The sequence below is a fragment of the Pseudopodoces humilis genome, chromosome 10 (genome assembly GCF_049639895.1).
Source record: "Pseudopodoces humilis isolate 2021_Gansu_Grassland_sample_001 chromosome 10, ASM4963989v1, whole genome shotgun sequence".
NCBI lineage: Eukaryota > Metazoa > Chordata > Aves > Passeriformes > Paridae > Pseudopodoces > Pseudopodoces humilis.
Genome location: NC_142209.1, coordinates 12214194 through 12234997, shown reverse-complemented (window position 1 = coordinate 12234997; position 20804 = coordinate 12214194). Strand labels below are relative to the sequence as shown.

Below are 20804 nucleotides of genomic sequence, written 5' to 3'. Positions count from 1 at the left end.
TCCAGGGGTCCTGCTGCAAAGAGTTAAATACAGATGCAAAATCTTCCAGGTGTATTTCCTGAGGCACAATCTGTCCAGATGGAGGAATGCATCTCTACACCTCTAGCTGATGTAAAGATGCACTTTAGAAATATGATTTACTCACAGAATGATTTTACCAATTCAACCTGATGAAGGTTGTTCCCTGTTTTTAATAGGAGACAACAGGACTAGTGAAGGACTAGTCAGGTAAATGAAAACTAAATATACAAACAGCAGGGACAGATTTAATGGCTTTAGTCACCTGCTGTGAAGCTGGCAACTCATACTTACCCTGCCATTAACAGTTAAGGCTGGGCATGTGGCACAAACCCCTTCTTTTTCTGGAGCTACACAACCAAAATGTCACCTTTATCAGATGACCAGAGACAGAGGTATGATCCAGTCAGTTTGACCTCGACAAACCTTGAGAAAAATTCCTTTACATTCTGCATATGCAAAACCCAGGCCCTGCTGTGAGTTCACAGAAGTTAGGGAGCTCACAGAAATCTATCATAGTTGTAATACTAATCAAGGAAAGATAATAAATAGACTCTTGAATATATAGGAGAAAGGATCTAGAATTTCAAAATAAATATTAGGTTAAACTTGGCGAGAGATTTCAGCTAAGAGATGTCAGGTGACACATACTTCAGATGTGATGCAATTTTCTTCCTCTTGCTTTTCTTTCTTCTCTTAGTAAGACCACCAATAGTTACTAAACAGCCATTCTTGTAATGAATATTGCATATGACTATTTTCTTACAAATGAAAGGAAGAATGAAACCTGCTGCTTTTTGATGGGACAAAATGTTTCCATTATGACCTCATGCTTTCTTTACCAGAGTGATTATATTACACTACCAGATCATCATGCAATTCCAATTTAAAGAGATGAACTGTTTTCTTCATCAGATGAATTTTAGAAGCAGAGGATCAGCGGCATGCAAGGCCTATTTGAATTGGAAAAAACCTTAAATATACTGAAGGAAACCTTACTTTGGAAACCGATTCTTCTGCTATCCATACTCTAAAAACCTAATTTCACATTCCAAAATATAGAATTTATCAATTTTTGGTTTACATTTCCAAATTAAAATAATTAATAAACTAAATCCTAAACCAGAGAACAGTCTTAAGCTAAATTTTACCATTTCCTAAAGATTATGCTAAATCATGAGCAAGCTAAAGAGGCAAAGATGACTTTGAAATATCCTAGGCTCACTAACGCTTTACAATATGCAATAAAATAAAATTAAGGATGCCAAGCAAAATGATTGTTTTACAAATCAGCTGCAGTAATATAAACAAATAAATGGTAAAAGACATCAATCTTAGGGCAGAAGTTAAAAGATTGAAAGGATGGCCTCTTCTACCATATAGTCCTTTTATTGTTCATAAAAGTGATACAAGGAGACAAAAGGAGATAAGAACATTATCTTCAGTTTCCAAAAACATCCTATTTCAAAAGGAGAATAAATCTCTTAAGGTTCTTTATTATGTTACTTCATTATATAAAGTGTCTATATATCTATGCAAAGAAAAAGAGAGCTGGGAAGATCAGTACTTTCAATATCTGGTAAATTAGCTACTTGCAGTTCTAAAGATAACAATAAACATAAAATTAAACATAAAAATAATATTTCTGCATTTTTCAGAAAACTAGTCTTTCTGATCAGTCAAACACCCAAAAGGACACCAAATTAACATGTTCTGAAAGGATGTTTGAAGCCTCCAAGTCAACATATTTGGGGGCCACTTGCACTTTTAATTTACCAAATTAATTTCATTAAAGGAAAATATTTAATGTCTCCAAATAATCCATTAGTTTGGGATAGATCCAAAATAAATGAAGCTGAGTTCCTACAGGGAGCCATTTCTTCAGCAGAAGTCAGACTGTGTGATTCACTGGGTTACAGAATAATCCTCCAAGAGAAGATTTGAAAGCCTGATTGTTTGTTCCTTTGAAAACTAGACCTGATGATACTCCAGAAAATATACTGCCCAACATCAAGGATGATGAAGACTAGGTCTGTCACTGCTCTAATCTCTGAGAGCTGGCCAAGCATATGTGATTGAACTGGAAAAGAATTTAATACATTTCTATTTATAGTAAAAAGGGATTTGAAAACAAGACAAACACCAGAATGTTCACAAGGTATTTACAAGAAAAGCATAGGTGTGTATCTTTAAGAAAGGCAATGCTGATAGTTTTAAAAAATAATTTCAAACCCATATGGGATCCTTAAAACCAAGTCATACAGTCAATGTGAAAAAAAACCAAAGATTCCTCAACTTCTAGGCAACACTTTTTGTGTAGTGCCAGCTGCTGTGGTCATAACTCTGACCTTCACAAGCTACAGAGATTCATACCTGGCTAGTCACAAGCAAGAGCAAGAAAGACCGATGCACACTTCAATTAAAACAGGTCTTGAAGATGGAAATAAGTTACAATAAATAACAGAGTAAAGTATGTGGATATTACTATTAATCTACTGCTTTCCTGTTTTCAGACTGAATGACACTTGGGTCTGATGAACGAATCCCAGCGGAATAGAAGTATTCTGTATAGGGAGGCTTCTGACATGCACCTATCCCATCAGCTGAGCCTGAACTGCTCACACAGAGCCCACAGCCATGGCCAGCAGCCAAGTGCAACACATTCTGCAGAGCCTGAACACAAAAGGTAGTTAGTTAGAGGCTGCCCAGTTAAATAATTCTTATTTAGACATATAACACAGTCACTTGAGTCCAGAAAGGAACTGACTGAATTAAAATGGAAATATAAAGACACAATCAGGTCCAAAGCTTATATCAGATATTAATTATAATTTTCATTTTTAATTATGATCAGCTATTATTAAGCTTGTATCAGGTCACCCCTTATAGGAAGGGAGAAGCGAGGATGCAGGAGCTGACCTTGCTGAGAGAGAAGAATGGCATGGGGGATCAGGACAGCACAGCTGGGTAAGCCTGCAGACAAGGGTAGAATTTAAGATATGTCCTCCCTTTCTAGGCTGACTATTCTCTGTCTTTAGTCACAGCTTGCTATTTTTGTGAATCCCACTGTGAGATACTTGATTCTTCCTGAATTGTGTTTTGGGTAAACTTGGAATTTGATTCAGTCATGAAGAGGTCCTGTAAGTAAAAAGTAGGCACTGAAATCCTCTCAGATCACCCTAATTGCAGTTTGAATGAGATGTAAAAGAAAAAGAAAATGCAACAAGAAAAAGGAAATCTCACTGCAGCACTTAAGGTATCATTAATAAAGACAATTTGATTACAAATCAGTGTCCAGTAAATTTACATATGGGAGTACAGTGAAAGCCTTAAGGCCTTGAGAAAAACATTTTAAAGAGCAAATATTTCATTTCTGATGTTACAGTGACGTGACATGCACTCTGAGGCTCATTTAATGGAAACTTACCACAACATATTCCATATTCTGATTTTAGGTAATTCTGATTTTAGGGTTGGCAATTATTTTTAGTCTAGATGAAATCTTAGACCCTTCCCACAACAAACACATAGACAATTCCACCTGAATTGGAAAGAGGGCATAGGGTGGAAATAAATTCAGAAAATGACTCATTTAAATCGACACTGCCTATTGAAAGGAAATGCCCCCAGACCTAAAATTCTGGATATTTGATTATTTGCTTCTTCGGAGAAAGAAGCACTGCCTAGAGCAATAAGGATTACATTCAGCTAAACAAAGTACTTATGCCCTTAAACCAATATCTTTTTATCTAAATCCTTCTCTCTAGATGCCTCTTTAGTGGTCTAAAAATAATCCAGCTTTTCAGACTGAATGCCTTCCTAGGCTGTGAACTTGCCAGGAGTCTACAAAAGCGTGCAATTTCAAGAGAAATCCTACTCATCTTCCTAAATGCAACTTCACAAATATAATTTTCTATTTTACTGATGAAAAGTCAACCACTTCCTTTGGGTTTTGTAATCAGTGCTGGAAACACCCATTAATAGGCTCTGAAATCACATAATTTATCTTTAAGCCAAGTATCAGTTTCTTACTCTGGACTGCAATAATTCAAAGGCTCAGAGACGTAAGGACAAAAGGGACTATTAGACCACCTTGGCTAACTCTTGTGCACATGCAGACTTTAGAACTTCCTACAGTAACTCTGTAACTGAGTCAACTAAAGCATGAATAACATTTCCCCAAACTTTCAGAAAGGTATCTACCCTTGCGTTGAAGATATCTAGAGATTCACCATTTTCATAATTTGTTCCTTCTTTCCTAAAATTTTTAGTAGATATTTTCCTAACTGAAATTATCTATCTTTCTTCTTGCCCCATCCCATTTGTCTGCACTCAGTATTTTGTTTTTGTTCTGGACCTTTGCATACAGTAAATGAGCCACATATGTGATGATGCAGTCCATGTTTCAAGTGACAGCATACAGAGGTAATATTGTATCTGTATTCTTACTTCTTTATTTACAAACCAAGAGATGCACTGTATTATTTTGGGAAAAACTCTTTCCCTTCCTTAACAACCAGAATATTTTGAGGCTAATGCCCAACAAATATTTTCAGCTTCTGCTGGTTTAATCCAGACTCTGAAGACACAATCCTGCCTAGCCTTTTGCCCAGTTTTCTCTCTTCCCTCTTCCTACCACAAGAGTTTGTGTGAAAACATTGAAGATCAAACCATGAAACCAATCAAGCTGAACAATAATCTTTCCCTGTTGGCCTTCAGCATGATTAGTATCCCAGATGGGGACAATCTGCTGCAGATGAAAGGTTCTGTTACCAAATGCACGCAGACTGTTATTGCAGTGTTCTTCTGAGTTCTTCATGTTTGCCCTGCAGTTATTTCTTTGGCTTGTATGTGTGTAACATTGTCTAAAGTTGTGTTACCATCACTGTTTACTGCTCTGCAGTATCATGACTCTGACAAATTTTAATGACATCCATTTTACACACATTATATTTCTAGCACAATTACTAAGAAACTCTGCTATAAATTTAATTCAGTGACAGCTCATTGTTACAGTAATTTCTGAAATAAGGCACCCAGATTCTGATCTATTAGTCAGGTACTTTGCCATACAATACCTTTTTTTTTAAGTTAAAATATCGTATGTTGACAAGTCAGAAGCTTTGCAAAGGTCTAAGTCTATAAATTCTATCAGATACCACTAATCAAAGTTGTAATCTCCTCAAAACATGTAATCAAGCATTTTAAAACAATCATTATCCTTATAGACTAGATGCAAATATATTTTTATTTTTTAAAATCTTAGTTTTGCATTTACAGTTTACAAAATCAGCACTGCTATCTTCTATGACTTCCTTCAGTACCTAAATAAAGCTTGTTTCATTTATTTCTTTAAAATAAATTATCTGTGTGATTTGACAGGCTGCTTCTCAAAAGATAATGAAGTAGTCTGCCTCAACAAGCTGGTTTTTTACTATTTAGCAGACAATTCTGTAATTCTATAAATTCAGTCATTTATTCTATTGCATATTTATCACATTGGTAGCATTGCTGATGCAGTTTTTTTAGATCACTATTACACATTGAAGACATCTATTGACTTCACTGGGAATATTTATGTAAAGTGATACATAAACTCATGAAGCTCAACAAGGAAATTGTGTCTTAGGTCAGAAAGCTAAACAAAATAATCCAATCACCACTCTCAGCAAAAAATGAAATAAATAGAAATAGCAGTTCTCCATTTGATTAATCATTACTTGCTTTTCCATTTGTTTTCAAATTCTTTTTAATATATTACACTACAAATTAAGATCTTTGATTTTACTATTTTCTCAGTAGGTACTCCCACAAATTCTGAGTGCTACCATGAGGGAAGAATAGGCCTTTGAAAAGCACATTAAAAACCACTAAACCCAAGAGCAACCAAACAGCAGCAAAGCCCAAGAAAGTTCCCAAATTTTCTTTCAAACTTAATTATGAAAAAAAAAAATAGATCTTGCTATCTTTTTTTTTTTTGTCTTTGCATAAATTAACAGCAATATGCTTTCAATCTGTTCTGGTTTGGAATATGGAGATCCAGGTATGCAGTCACACAGACATCAGAGCCTCTGGGATCCTCCTGAAAAGCCCAGACCCCACCCACTGTAATGCAGTGTAAAGTCCTCTCCCTGTGTGTAGGTGATTTGACACGTCTTGAACGACACCTCAGATGGAATGGATGTGGGAGGGAGTCCCTCTGAAGAAGTTCTGCGCCCTATGGCCTTTGTCTCCTGCTGACATACCTTTCAGTCAGAATAAATGGTAACAACAAATAAAATTACCATGTGTTTAGGAAAAGTTCAGTCCCAAAACAGACTCAGAGCAGACATCTATTCAGCAACTTTTAATGCAGATCTCTAGAGCAAGCAGTAGCAATAACCAATCAGATCACACTTGGTGTGCATACTAGCTGTCCAGAGACAAGTTCAGTTATGACTTGTTACATTTTGGAAAAGCTTTTCCCTTTACACTGTTCAATGCAAGTATTTAGAATGTGTACAACAATACATAAAGTGCTCAGAGGTCTAATCTGAGGAACTAACTTGACCTGGGTGACAGTTTGTGACTGTGAGAACTGTCTACAGTGACTAATGGTTTCTCTAAATATATTTCATGTTTCTGGGAAAAAATTCTGTTCTGTTTTGTCCATGTCGGCTTACCTCCTATGAGTGGAACTGGCTAAAATACTTTTGTGTGCACATGCATTTGTGCATGCAACTCATTAAAACACAAGGCACTTTTAACAGAAGTTTACAATTGTGGGATACTCAAAGCTCTCATGTCTTTTAAATGTGGCATTTGTTGATATCCAGCATTAGTAAAATTATAAACCTACACAGGAAGAATAAATATGCACAAGTAGACAAACTCACACTGCTATAATTTTTTAAAAGAATTATAGTTTAACTTCATTGAGAATGCTGCTTGCTCAAATATCACCAGAGTGATAGGTTCTTTCAAATGCTTGACATAAATGAATGGACAGCAAAAATGAATGCACTTCTGCAACCTGATTTCTTCACCTCTAGAACAATGCATGCCATTTAAGTGTTCCTCGGGTAACTTTTCTCCAGCACAACCACTAATGTGCAATAAATCCAGTAATACATGACTGATTACTCACCTCATCAACTCGAGGATCTTGAGCCTGAGCAGCATTGGGCACTGGGGAGTCACAGTCTGGGCTATAATGCTCACAATAGTCAAATGCAGCTCTGGGATCAGCTATAATCAACAGCTGCTGGATCTCACCCTGCAGAAAAGCACATGCAGATTAAATAACAAAACCAAAGGTAGTCTACAGTTCATCAGGAGTAGAGTTCACATTCAGAAACAGAAACAGGCACATAATACTTAGATATTTCCATCTGTGGTTATAAATAACATACCCACTTAATTTCTGCTGCTTTTATAGAAAACAACTATTGTTCACATGACAAAACAATGCAAATTAATACCAAATGGACTAGGTGCAAAATGCTGGCTTAAAATCATGTCTGGTTTTGGAAGGAGAGAGTGGGAAGGTGTAAGTTCTGATCTGTGATTTTCATGCTGTTTGTTTACTTCTTCACTGGGAATCAGTCTAAATTCCTAAGATTTAATTCAGAGCACTTCCTATTACCAGCATGCAGCTCAGCATGCAAGTGATCAACAGTATAACTCTGAGTTTGTATCACATATGCATTCTCAAAGAAGACCATGAAATAAATTAAAGTAAAATAGTCTGTACCAGAGGGAGTTTATTTGAATAAAATGTAATTAAGTGAGCACTGCGTAAATACACACTATAGAATGTGTTGAAGAAAATGTAACTGCTAAAAAATGCTGGTTTTACCTCAATTTCCATGTATCATGCATAAAAACAAAATAACAGAAAGAGACCCACTATTCTGGATAATAAAAATGGCTCTGCTGAGATCCCCTACAGAGACCTTATATGTTTATCATTTTCCACAGAAAGCTGTCTGGTATGCAGTGTATTTCTTAACATAGTGGTACTATTTAAGCAGCATTAGGTTAATTCCTGCCAACATTTCCACTGTAAATTTTCTCATCCAGGAGCTTCTTATGCTCACATAATAATAAGTTTGTTGGAAATTGGCACACATTCTTGGTCAAAACCCATTAATTTCAATCTCTCACTCCTTCCCTACAAGGGGTTGACTTTTAAGATTTATATACTTTTAAAATGGTTTTATTTTGGTTTTACCCAAAATAGGGGCAAATGAATACCTTTGTTAATATACCTGTGTCTGTCTTGTCTTTAAAGACAAGATATAACTGATGAAAATCTGCAGCTGGGAAAATTCACAATTCTCTCAGTAGTTCCAGAATCACTTTACATCTATCATGACAGTAACCTTTCACAAATTAACATAACTGGAGAATATTTTAAAATAGTAAATAATAATTGCAACGTTCCTTCCTTTCAAAATGAAAAAACAGAGACATAAGCAAAATTTCCTCACAATGAAAGAAAAATAAATCAAACAATAATCTGCAATTTTACTAGTTCTATAACTCTTTCACTAATTTTTCAGTCATAAAGTAGGAAATAGTTTCATAGCACATAATGGCTATATGTTACAAATCTGCTTTTTACAGTATTCATAGCCCACTTCACTTTTAAAGACTCATGTGTGTCTCAGATTAATTTAGATTTAGAATAAATTTTTTTAAGCTTCCAGAAATACTACATATGCAGCAGTTTGTTTCTCTGTCAGCAGTTCTGGACTGTCTCCTTTATTTTCCTTAATTCACTAATGTTTCCTGATTTGGATGTTTTAAAAAACCTACTACACATACAGAAAAATTCCCCTTTTGATTCCTTCCATGACTCCCTCCAGAGCTGGAGTGCTTTGAGACGTTTTGTACAGTCACTGTCAGCCTGGGCTACGCATCCCCCATCTCCAGCAAAATGTTTCCAAATTGCTCTGCCCTTTCTCTTTCACCAACCACATTAAAACCAAGTGAGGCAGAGGAAAAAATGAGAGAGAATAGGCAACTGTAAGACAAAAGAGGTAAGTGACCCTGTTGGGCTACCTAGAGGTGGATGTGTGGAGCCTCTGTCCTCATCCTGCTGAGTTCAAGTCATGGTCTTACTCTTTGGCCCTGAGCATTCCTGGCTGTCTGAGGTGCCTGGACAGATCTCTGTGTCCACAGAGTGCCAGCCAGCGGGAGCCGTGCCCAAGCAGCTCCTGAAACTACTGTTTAGTCGGAGAGCCTAAGAGAACGCAGCTCCAGGAATACAGCCAGTACTCTGGAGCTTTCTGCTGGCCTTGAATGCCATGGAATTTTGGCACTGAGCTCTGTTGGACTGTGTGCTTCCAAGAAGCACTCAGTATGTTGTTACCACTTGGCTTAAATGTTCCTAAATTGTTTAAAGCTGTTCCTGATCCATTGACTGTATTTCTCAGCCCCGCCTGTCTGCCTGTCAAGGCTCCACATAGATAGAGACCCTCAGAAATCCTGTGCAGACTACGTAATTTTTTACAGAATACATAAATTGCTACTGGCTATTCATTTGTGAGGAGATTACTGAAGAACCAATTGATTTTACATTTGGAACCCCAAATATTAATTTCCCTCTTTTTCCTTCAAGATGTGCTATAAAAATATTTTCAGTAAATTATTCATCTTCCTTTCCGTTTTTGGTTTTAATTTTCTGTCTTTGCTAATTAAATTGTTTCTCTGAGTATTTTGTTCTGTGAAGTATTGGCTGTACTGTAAGAATAGTCCAAGAGCTGTCCTTTCAGATCAGGTCAATCATACGAGCTCATGAAGTTCCACACGCATTACTGCAGATTTCATTACTGTGTTAATGAATTTAGGTTACCATTCTAAGGTATTTGTTGTTATATCTACACTTTCTCTTTGAAAATTTTTTACAGAATTGCTTCAGTCTTTACAAACACATTCTTTGATTTTAACTGCTTGACTTTATGAGACCAAAATAGAATTTTATAAAGTTCCTTGCAGATAAACTACAAATAATCTGGTCATATTTCATGATCTGGAGTCATAAATGAGGATCGTAAAGATCTACCTGCACAAGTCCTGAGAACATTGAATTATGGGTTATTAAGAATTCTAATAGCTGACCTGTAAAAAAATTCTGAGGTATCTATCCTTATGTCGTATCATTTTTCTTATATGAAAATTTCAAGAAAAAAGGAACTCTCATGGTGGAGAGCAATGAAAGTAAGAGCAAAAATGGAGGAGGAGGATGAAAAATTGATTAAAATGTACAAACACATTTGAGCATCCTTAAAGTACTCCAAAAAGTGCATAGAGAAAAAAAGGAAGTGCAACAGGCTACTGTGTCTATAGAGTAGCTCTTCCTTCTCTATGAAAATTTCATGACCACATTTGCTGGCAAAGACTGCTCAGGCAATTTTGAAGTTGGAAGGTATCTATATGCTAGATATCTAACATGTTCTAGAAGTGAAGCCTTTCACGTCTCTGCTGAGCCAGTCTTCCACCATGCTCTGGTGTCAGAGGCAAGTGGGATGACAGCAGAAGGCAGCCACAGAGAACACCTGCTGAGGTATCAGGTATACACTGCCACTCCTTCATATCAACACTTGCAACATGCTGCATGCTTAACTTGCCCCAAAAAGCTCTAAAAGCCTAGTTCACCTTTGAGAAACATAACCTACTGCCTTGTAACAATCTCTTTTTATCTGGGATAACACTTAAAACAATGTGTTTTAAACAATGTTTAGTCAGATACATAATGTAACTTGCTAATTAGGGATAAGAAAAATGAGAGCTACATCTCAGTTGCCTAGAGGTAATGGAGAATATCCAGCAAGGTATTCTATCTAACATTAACCATACAAGTATTTTGGAAGTAAAGTGGACCAATTTTAAATCTTAATACTTAGTTTGGATCCTAAATTCTTTCTAGAAAAAGGCATTAAGTTGTTGTCAAAGCAACATATAACTCACAATGACAATGCACAGTTCAATAATTCATTGCAATATGGAATAAAAATAGTTAAAGTCTAACGAACATTTTCATTCCTCTCTATTTCAGGGATATGTTCATAATTAAAATCAGATACTTTTGAATCAGCCTCATGGTTATATGATAAAAGCTGCCTGAGAATCATAAAATATCTTGTTCACCAATCATGCCTAGTGTGAAAACATGTTACAGAAAGATTCCTTCTAAGAGGTACTCCACCAAATAAGTTATTCTTTGCAGAATCCTCCAAGAGTACTAAAAGGAACAGTTTTGATTGAGGAACTATTCTTCTTTGTTGCATGCAAGAGCAAATGTGGAGAACCAGGCTAGAGAGCTCAAAGGAGAAAATTCTCAAATCAGTAGAACTCCTGCCAGCTGGAAGAACTGCACACACATCCACTCACATCGACTGTTCTACTACAAGGAACAGCCCAGCTAAGCTTTAGTGTGTGCTGAATTCACTCATTGAAAATTCCTCTGTGAATCTCACAGACATTCCACAGTGACATCCTGGAATAAGAAAATTTATGTGTATGTACACTTCCAGGACTTACTGAAAAACTCAGAGCAGTCATGCACAAGGTGGGGTATCTGCACTGGAAAAATAGCTTTGATATGAAAACAGTGCAACACTAGAGAAGTGCAGTGTTGAACAACAGTAAAAAGAAATGGAGACCAAATTTGTAGGAAAGCAGTAAACTAACAAGTTCTCTTTCCAATTCTGGCTAATTCTTCATGCAATTATTGCTTTAGTTTCCACCGTGGCAATAATAGTTACATCTGATTCCAAATTTTGGGAGTCCTCCTTAGATTCCACAGTAGAAATAGGAACAAAGAAAATTTCCAGTTAGATATGGTTTCAGATTTTCTCAATGGTGTAAATCATCAATGACTAGTAAGGAACTAATTATTTTATTGTTATATTAATGAATGCTAATGGCTGCTTATTACCTTAATTGACTTCATAAAAAGTTTTATATATGATCTGTCTTCTTGAAACATTCTCTTCTCATTCTAACTAGGTAATCTTACTAATGCTTTCTAAATATGGTACATTAGAGAATTTCAACCATAAAGTAGTCCATTTATACTCTACTTATTACCTAAAAGTTCCCATCACTGAAAAAAGACACCTCTACTATCAACTGCCACATTGTTAAAAAGGCAAAAGTATGAATTCATAGAAGGCTGTAAGGGCACTGTATGAAGAAATCAGTGCAAAAACTAATGTTTTCTTACAGTCTGTAAAATTTTAATGGTCTAGTTGTTCTCTAGTTCTACAAGAAACTCAAACAGTTCAGAGGCAGATTTTGGGATATCTCTTTTACAAGAATCTTAATAAAAAAATAACCCTATCAGGTGAAAGTTATTTTGTCCAGGGAACAGCAGGTAAGCATTACTTCAGAAGCTCTGCAAGGAAAAGAACCCCAGCAATTACTTAAATGACTAATTTATATATTAAAGGTTCAAAAATACTTTCTACAAGAAGGTGTGACAGTTAGAATTAGAAAAATACATCTTCTTGATTCACACTGGATAAAATTAGTACCTCTTATGTGCTCATAAGGAGAATTAGATTTTAAATATATTTACATAAATGGTGATGCAAACAAAACAAAATCAGTGTTAGGCACTAAATCGACTCAGAAGAACAAAATCAAAATCTTTCATTTTAATATTATGGTTAAAGCCTAAAAATTACAAAGTTAATTTTTCAGTAGATCAGCAGAAAAGAGCACAAATATCCTGAGTACTTGTGCCGACTTCCTCTAATTAGTTAAGTGACAGTACAGCTATAGACTCCAAAGAACAAAAGTCTAGACAGCATGGATGTTATTACTATAGAATTTAGAAAAACCTGCTGCAGAATTCAATTAATCTTCCTGCAAAGATTTGAGGGATTGAGGAATTCCTGGAGCTTTTAATATAATATTCCATAACCCAGGCCCATTGTATAATATAGCTGGAGAAAGATATCTAGAGCCTGCCAGACTGATGCACTGTAAAAGCAATATATTGTGGAAGCAGAATACTGTACAGGTCAAAGTTTCCACAGAAATCAATGTCTTCGTGATTCTTTCAACACTGTGCTTATAGAAGAACAAATTCAGCTTGATTAAGAAATAGGTTTGAAATGCCAATTATAATTTTTGACCTTCAAAACATAGTTGTTTACAAAGTCAACTGCAATTCTTGGCTGAGAGATTAGATTTTACTACAATGCATTTGCAAGAGCAAGTGTACACAGACACAGGCATGCACGTGTGCCCAAGGACATCCTATTTTCTAGATAAAAGACCTACAAATCTCTTACTTTTTCATGTGTCTTTGCAATCTTATTTACATCTCTTTAAAACTGAAATGTATTAGACACAATAATAAATGAGGTGATAATAAATCCTATCTGTTAAATCTTTTGAAGCTGATGCAGCTTGTAGCATTCTTTGATCCCGGGTTGTTAATTTTAAATGTAATTACAGAGAGTTTAGTCAAACGACCATTACTTTGTTTCCTGGGAACATTCCTTGAAAATTAACTTGAATTCCAATGAACTACCAGAACTTTGCCTTCTTTTCTCTCCCTCCTGCTTCCAAAAATAAGAAAGGGAAACTGGATTTACCTTTGTTCATTGAACATAAGTTTGGAAATACTATAAAAAATTAATAAACACCAGATCACCATTCTTGGAGATAAAAAAGAATAAGTAAAACAAAACAAGCCAAATAGAAAGCTTTTGTAAGAAATCCTTTTTTTTTTAATTAGATTCCTCTGAAATGAAAAAATTGTCTGCTTTGGTTTACCTTTATTTTGGTGTTGGTTTTCTTTTTACTTCTCATTGCTCAAATTGGCCACTTACTCTGGTTGAGTAAGTGTTGATACCTAAAAGGCTGATTTTAAGTATTTATGATTTAAATATTTTTGCCTGGAACATTAGACATTTCTTTTCAGTCTGACAGACAGTCAGTGGGTCAGCAGCAATTACTACATTACTACAGCGGGAATAATTTTGGCCGTGTCTCCATGAGCTGGTGGTGCAGCTCCACGGGCCATGTGAAGCAGAGGATACTGAGGACACCTCTTTCACACTACATGCTGGGGGCGCATTTTGGGCTGGCTGCTCTGTTTTACCTTTGCTGCACAGCAAATCTGAGCAGTCAGTAAAGCCCTGCTCATTCTGCTCTTCCACCCTGGGGCTTCCCATGCTCACAGATGTGCGAGGGACAGGTCCCAAACTGCAGGCTAACCCACACTGCTGCCAGGGCACCCAGTCTATCTCCAGCTGCTCACTCAGCTATTCCTATTCCTTTAAATAGCAATCCCATGCTGTACACAGGTGTTTTATTGCTTTTTTTCATGAGAACAGATTAATGCCCAGTATCAAAATCTAAACCCTTTATTAACAAGTATTACTGCAAGGATTTAATCCATAAACTCTGTGCTGTTAAAGCTTTCATTGGCTTTAAGTGAGAGTCTTATATATCAGGTTTTGTCTTTTTATATTAATTTACAGCACAGTGCCTAAAAAAATTATAGTATTGTTCTGGAGTTTTGAAGGAAAAATGGTGCCTATAAGGAAATATCTGCATAAGGACTCTGTTAGTTATTAAGTTATTATAAAATACTTATAAAAAACTTGTATTGTTCACACCAACAGTACTAAATGAGGAGTGACAAATCCTTAAAGCTGGCAAAGAATAAAAAGATCTCTATTATTTATAAAACATTTAAGCTACAAACATATTTCAATGAATACAATTCAAAATTCTTTTACTAGGTGCCATGTACCAGTATCTCACTAATTTTTTCTTCTTTTTTTTTTTTTTTTTTTTTGGTTTGCTTTTTGGGAATTCTTTTCTTTGCAGCAAGCACTTACAAACCAGCTGTTCTTGCAATATGTATTTGAAAACACAGAAGACATTAATTTCAAAAGACACATATAGAGGTTTGGGGAATGTTGTGACAGCCTTTCAAAAACAAGCATTTACAAATTAGTCCCACTGATATCAAAAGATTCACTTCAGTGAGCAAGGGCTTAGCAGTGTAAATGAAGGTCTCATAATTTGGCAGTTAATAATAATACAGTTTCTAGACAGCATAATTTTATTATTTCAAGGCACTCATGGTTTTTGCACTCATGGTTTATAATTTGCTTCTCATCATTTGTATGCACCTGATGTTTAGTGCTTGCTGAATTCAGTAGCTGTTTTTTAACATCCTATTGATTTCCATATTAACAAAGCACAATGTCATAAAATCTCAGATTAGCACTTATATTCAGGAATGAGCAACAGGCAACTCCAAACTGGAATTTTCTCACATAAAACACACAACTGCCCACTAGATTTAGAAAACACTTTGGATAATTTTTTCTCGCTTTTACAGCTAAACCAGAATCTTTCTGACAGCGCCACTATAAAAACGCCTCTTAGCTTTAGCACCAGTAGGTAAACTTACCAAGGAATATTTTGTGTTTTGGATATACAAAACCAGCAATGGTTGGCAGTGAGTTATCATGTTCTCAGGACACTAATCAGCCCTCTCCCTCTTTCAGTGATCTACCTGATCTCTGGACACCCAGTATGCTTACTTAGTCAGAAATTATTGATGATCATAGGAAAGTTATGTCACGAGGTCATGTCACACCTATTAAAATGTATACACTTAAAATTTGCCAGTGTGCTATAACATATTCTTGTTATTATCTGTTAGCAACAGTCAGACAGCTGGAAGCAGAATAAAGATAGGACAACTGCCTGGAAAACAGGTTAATATTAAGAACAAAAATAAAAGTAAAGGAAATAGTCAAGAATTTAATTTACTTAAATCTTGTATTACAAACTTAAAATAACACAATTAAAAAAAAATAATATCTGAGCCACTGGGATATAACATTGTTTTAAAGTAAATGAAATGTTCCTCACAGGAACAGTATTTATTCTGAAGCTTCTAAGTGAATGATCCATGCAAATATGTTAAAGCAATACGACTGAAAGAGTAATTCCTTTTTCAAAAGATACAATCAAATTGTGAGGGGGTCAGAATAATGTAATGTAATAATACCTGTTTTGGACTCATTTGTGTACACCTGCTCTCAATGGGAGTGAGTTACCTTAGACATGCAATAGGGTTTGCTGCAGCTGTGCTCTGCTGCAAGCATTGGTTCAAGACCAAAAAGAAACAGTATCATCTTCAATTAGTAGGTCACTGAAGTCTAAGAGTACATTATATGTATCTACAAGTTATTATTTCCACATTTTAAATTTCTATTCAGTTTAAAGAGATTTAAGAGTGCTCCACTGCTCCTAAGACAAAATAATTGCCTTATTTTGAGTAAAAATATCATTATTACCCAAGATAAGATGACTTCTGTGATGCATGGATAAAATATGAATCCTTCTGACACTCAGCAAAGGGGAATTGTTTTTAGGGACTTCCTACATTAAAGCTAACAAAGTCTATAAGTGTCATGAATAGTCTGTAGAAAACAGTTTTAAGTCTTAAACAGTTAAATCTAATGTCATGACTAGATAACTTCTGGAATTTCCTGCACAAAGAATTAGACACATTGTGTTATGTGTATCCTCAGTGACTGTTGGGGTCTCAAGATACAGCAGGGTTCATAACACAGAAATACCAACAAGGAGACCTGTGAAATCACCAAGTGTCACCCCAAGCTGCCATGAATGAGAAAAACAGAACATTTAACACACAATCACAACACTTTCAAACAGGGATAGATTTCAGGAAATGGCACGAAACTTTAGAAATTGTAGCAGCAGTAACTAAGGGATGGATAAATTCTTGTTAATAAAACAAAAATAGTGCTGGTTAGAAAGTAGAAAAGCAGTAGACAAAACGAACTAGATTATGTTTTGTTTGGCCAGACTTAAGACAGAGGTCACTTGGCTTGCTCACCCTAGAGAAGAGGACACAGAGGTGAGAGAGACCTCATTGCAATCTGCAACTTCCTCGAGAGGGGAAGAGGAGGGGCAGGCACTGATCTCTGCTCTGGGGTGACAGTGACAGGACCCAGGGAACGGCCTGAAGCTGTGTCAGGGAAGGTTTAGGTTGGATATCAGGAAAAGGTTCCTTACCCAGAGGGTGTTAGGGCACTGGGACAGGCTCCCCAGGGCAGTGGTCACTTCACCAGCCTGGCAGAGCTCAGGAAGCATTTGGACAATGCTCTCAGGCACAGGGTGTGACTCTGGGGATGGCCTGTGCAGGGCCAGGACTTGGACTCGAGGATCCTTGTGAGTCCCTTCCAACTCAGGATATTCTGATTCTACAATCCATTAAAAATGTGTATGGCCCAGTATTCTGTTTAATCTTTGAGGTACATTCTAATTTCGACATGCATATTTTTACCTACAGACTCAGATAATTGAACATAGATATAAATTATTCCATGGTGGCTGTACAGTAACAAAGTATGCAGAAACCTATCCCAAAAGCAAGGATTGCAAGCCTCTAATTTAAGTGAGACTTGAGACTAAATCTAAACTATCAACTTCAAAAACAGCCTTACAAGACAGTAGCTGATTTCTCTGAATAAAGAAAGAGAAGAGAGGTGCACTCAGTTGAGTAAGAAAACCTAATCACTGAAGAAATTCACAAATGTACAGTGAGGTAGAAATGTTGCTGTTCTCTGTACTGAATCTCAAGATTCTGCCTCTAAACTGACCTTACAGACAGCTGCACAATTTCTTTTGTGAGTCCAAAGCCTCCTTCTCAGTGGGTCTCAGCTGGAATTGAAGCACTGATTTGCCATGTCAGTGTACCAGATTTCAGAAAAAAAAATCGGGCAGGAAACCAGATACCACTACTTTCCTTTTCCCTCCTTCCACAAGTGACAACACCCTCAGAGAAAAGTAATTTTAACTCATTCTAGCAAATTCTGTGAAGTTATATCCCCATGCCCATTTTGACTTTACACAAGCTTGACTTCAAGAAAAATACAAGGTTATTTTTGAGTTTCTTCAATTAATGTGGTAATTGTGATTTAAGAGCTAATTTCAATTTGCTAAGTTATGTCTTCATCCAACTTTACTGATTATTTCAACATTTGTTCACCAAAAAATAATTGCACTCTACCACATTCCTTCCAATCTTTTAAGGTAAATGAAAAAAAACAAAAACAACTCCCTTTATCCACATATTATAAAAAAATATTTCCAAACAGGTATGTATGGTCACTTCAGCACCTCTGAAACTTCAAACATATATTTTTGTTAGCTATTTAATTGAGTTAAACAAACCAAACATTAATGTTTAGCTATTGTGCATTTCCCTGCTTGACAACTTTTGAAATGGTTACAAACTTTGCAAGAACAAGCCAGACCCTGCTGCTTTAGCTTCTGTTATAATCTAAAATCACATGAAAAACACTAAAAAAAAATAAATTGTTTATCTAATTTTATTTTTCTCTGAAATATTTTTTGCTTATGCATATTCACATTGCACACATTTTTGACAGTTTATTGTCAAACACAAATATTGGGGAAGCTGGTTTCTCACTTAAGAAAGGAATACTAATGAAAACTTAAAGTAATTATCCCATGAGGAGACCAAAAAATCCTTGTCACATCTCAGACAGAGGCAACTGTGGAATTCATCTTCAAACAGAAAATTATGTTCCTCAGATGTGCAAACTGTATTGGGGACTACAGGTGAATTAAGCTGCAAATACCAAACACATCATACTGGTTGATCCACTAAATTACCTCAGAAATTTCCATATTCAAAAGGCCCACAATTCATCATGTCCATGGAAAACAAGGATAACAATGCCACAATGTTACACTCAAAATTCCTATTTTTTCCCCTCTTGATACCTATGCAGCTTCTCAAGTGGATGTTCCCCTTAAAGCTAGGATTAAAACTGTGGATATTTATAGAGCACAGATGTTCTGTAGATGGAATAACAATCTGTAATTACTTATTTTTCATTTTTAATTTAAATTTAACCATTGCATAACAACGTTAGAAAAGAAACTCAATAGTGTAGGCCTAAGAAGCTTCATAATTAGTCTGTAAAAATAATTATTGACATAAGGATTCTACCCAGAAAGGCCTCATGATTGGCATTTACTTACTTCCTTAAAGGCATTTTACCCTTCCTATATGTACTTCTTGGCCAGTAAATGATGGAAACATATATGTCCTTATTGCCAAAGTATGTTCCATTTACTGGAAAGAGTAATAAGTGGGATAAACACTATAACAGATTCATATTACACAGAAAACTTTCCAGGTCCTTCTCCCCTGCTCTCAAATACTGTTAGCATACACATAGATCTGCAAATGTTTAAGAAAGACAGAAAGACAATGATTCAGTATCATACTACACAACTTTCCATGATTAATTCTCCCAAATATCTCAGGTATCTCAGTATTAGGCAGAAAGACAAAAAAAGCAAGTTTCTTCCAGATACAACAAAAAAGGCAGAAAAATGCACCCAATCTTCCAACAATACTCTTCCCTGTTTTACTTCTCTTTTATTTCAGCCTATCCTAACAGGTTTTATAAATCAGAGTTTCTACATTATACCAGCATTTGACCTAAAAGATTTTTCTGGTTTACATTAAGCACCTCACTCAATATAAAATAACTCAATTTTATTTTTTCATTATTGATTTGTACCTCAAAAACTTCTTCATCCAGAATCCTGGTTCCAAAGACAGTGATGCCATTGGTGTCCACAACTGTTTTGTCACTTCTGTCAAGTGGTTTTGTAGTTTTTTTGTTACAGTCAACAATCATTGTAACACTCTTTTTCTCCACACTGATAGCTACTCGATGCCACCTATTAAAAAAAAAACAATATAATTTGTCTGTAATTTATGTTTTTAAAACTAGGTCATCGTGTTCTAATCAAATCAGTTTATAGGAGATGTGCAACAATTAATTCACTGATAAAATTTAAAATGCCTCCTTTTATTCCTTTCTTTCATGCACACACAAGTGTACAAAGTGTTTTGACTATTTGCTGTATACATTCTGTCCCTCAGCACAAAGGAGTCTGATCCATAGCTCGCTGTGAACCCTCTGTAATGTGAAGCTCAAGCTGACCTTCTCTGCAGCTTTAACCAGAGAACATTACCAAAATCAAATTAGAAGCCAGTGCACAGTATACATTTTAATAGACTGAATGATCTGACATGAGTTTGATTTTACAAATTATATGTGCAAATATAATGAACCCAGCAGGCTATTTTTTATAATTTAAAATTTACTATTTTTCCTGTGTGATCAACAACAGAAATTTTACCATGTTCTTTGGCATATTTGAAGGTAACCCATAGCTATATAAATTTTTCAAATGCATACAACAGTTCCAACACAGATACTTTTCCAGATAAATATATATTCACAAATACTTGGCATATTCCTGCAACAATAGCCTTGTCTATGTAATACTCACCAAAAAGTGAATGAAGTGACTCAGACTACTGACAAGTGACTTTATTTTTAGAGACATTTTAGAATAAAGTTTTTTTTTCCGACTCTTCTATGTTCTTTGTGAGACTTTATGAACAATCTTGACAGACTACATTAATTTTGTGAGCCACTCTGCTCTGATAAATGTTTAACAACAAAAGCAGACCACTCTGTAATCCAGCATGGAGCAAAACATTGAAGAATCTTAGACAGAGCCGGGTAAAAAATGTAAAATATGTCATACTAGTGGCTGGTAAGAGGAAGGCAGGAATCAAATTATTTTAGTTGGCATTTGGGGCATTAAGAGTTGCCTGAATCACAGAGAAAGCTTAGATCATTGTTACAAAGAGTGTCTGTGTATCAAAAGGAACACCT

At 35.7% G+C, this 20804-nt stretch overlaps 1 protein-coding gene across 2 annotated transcripts in view; it reads right to left on the bottom strand.

Annotated features, from left to right (window-relative positions):
- Window positions 1-20804, bottom strand: part of COL11A1 (collagen type XI alpha 1 chain) — a 133716-nt gene that overhangs the window by 90802 nt on the left and 22110 nt on the right. For both annotated transcript variants that reach the window (XM_088060257.1, XM_005520930.3), the window contains exons 4-5: window positions 19632-19794; window positions 7145-7273 (exon numbers count right to left, since the gene is read on the bottom strand). In XM_088060257.1, the coding sequence (XP_087916383.1) occupies window positions 7145-7273; window positions 19632-19794 (292 nt within the window). The remainder of the gene's footprint in view (window positions 1-7144; window positions 7274-19631; window positions 19795-20804) is intronic.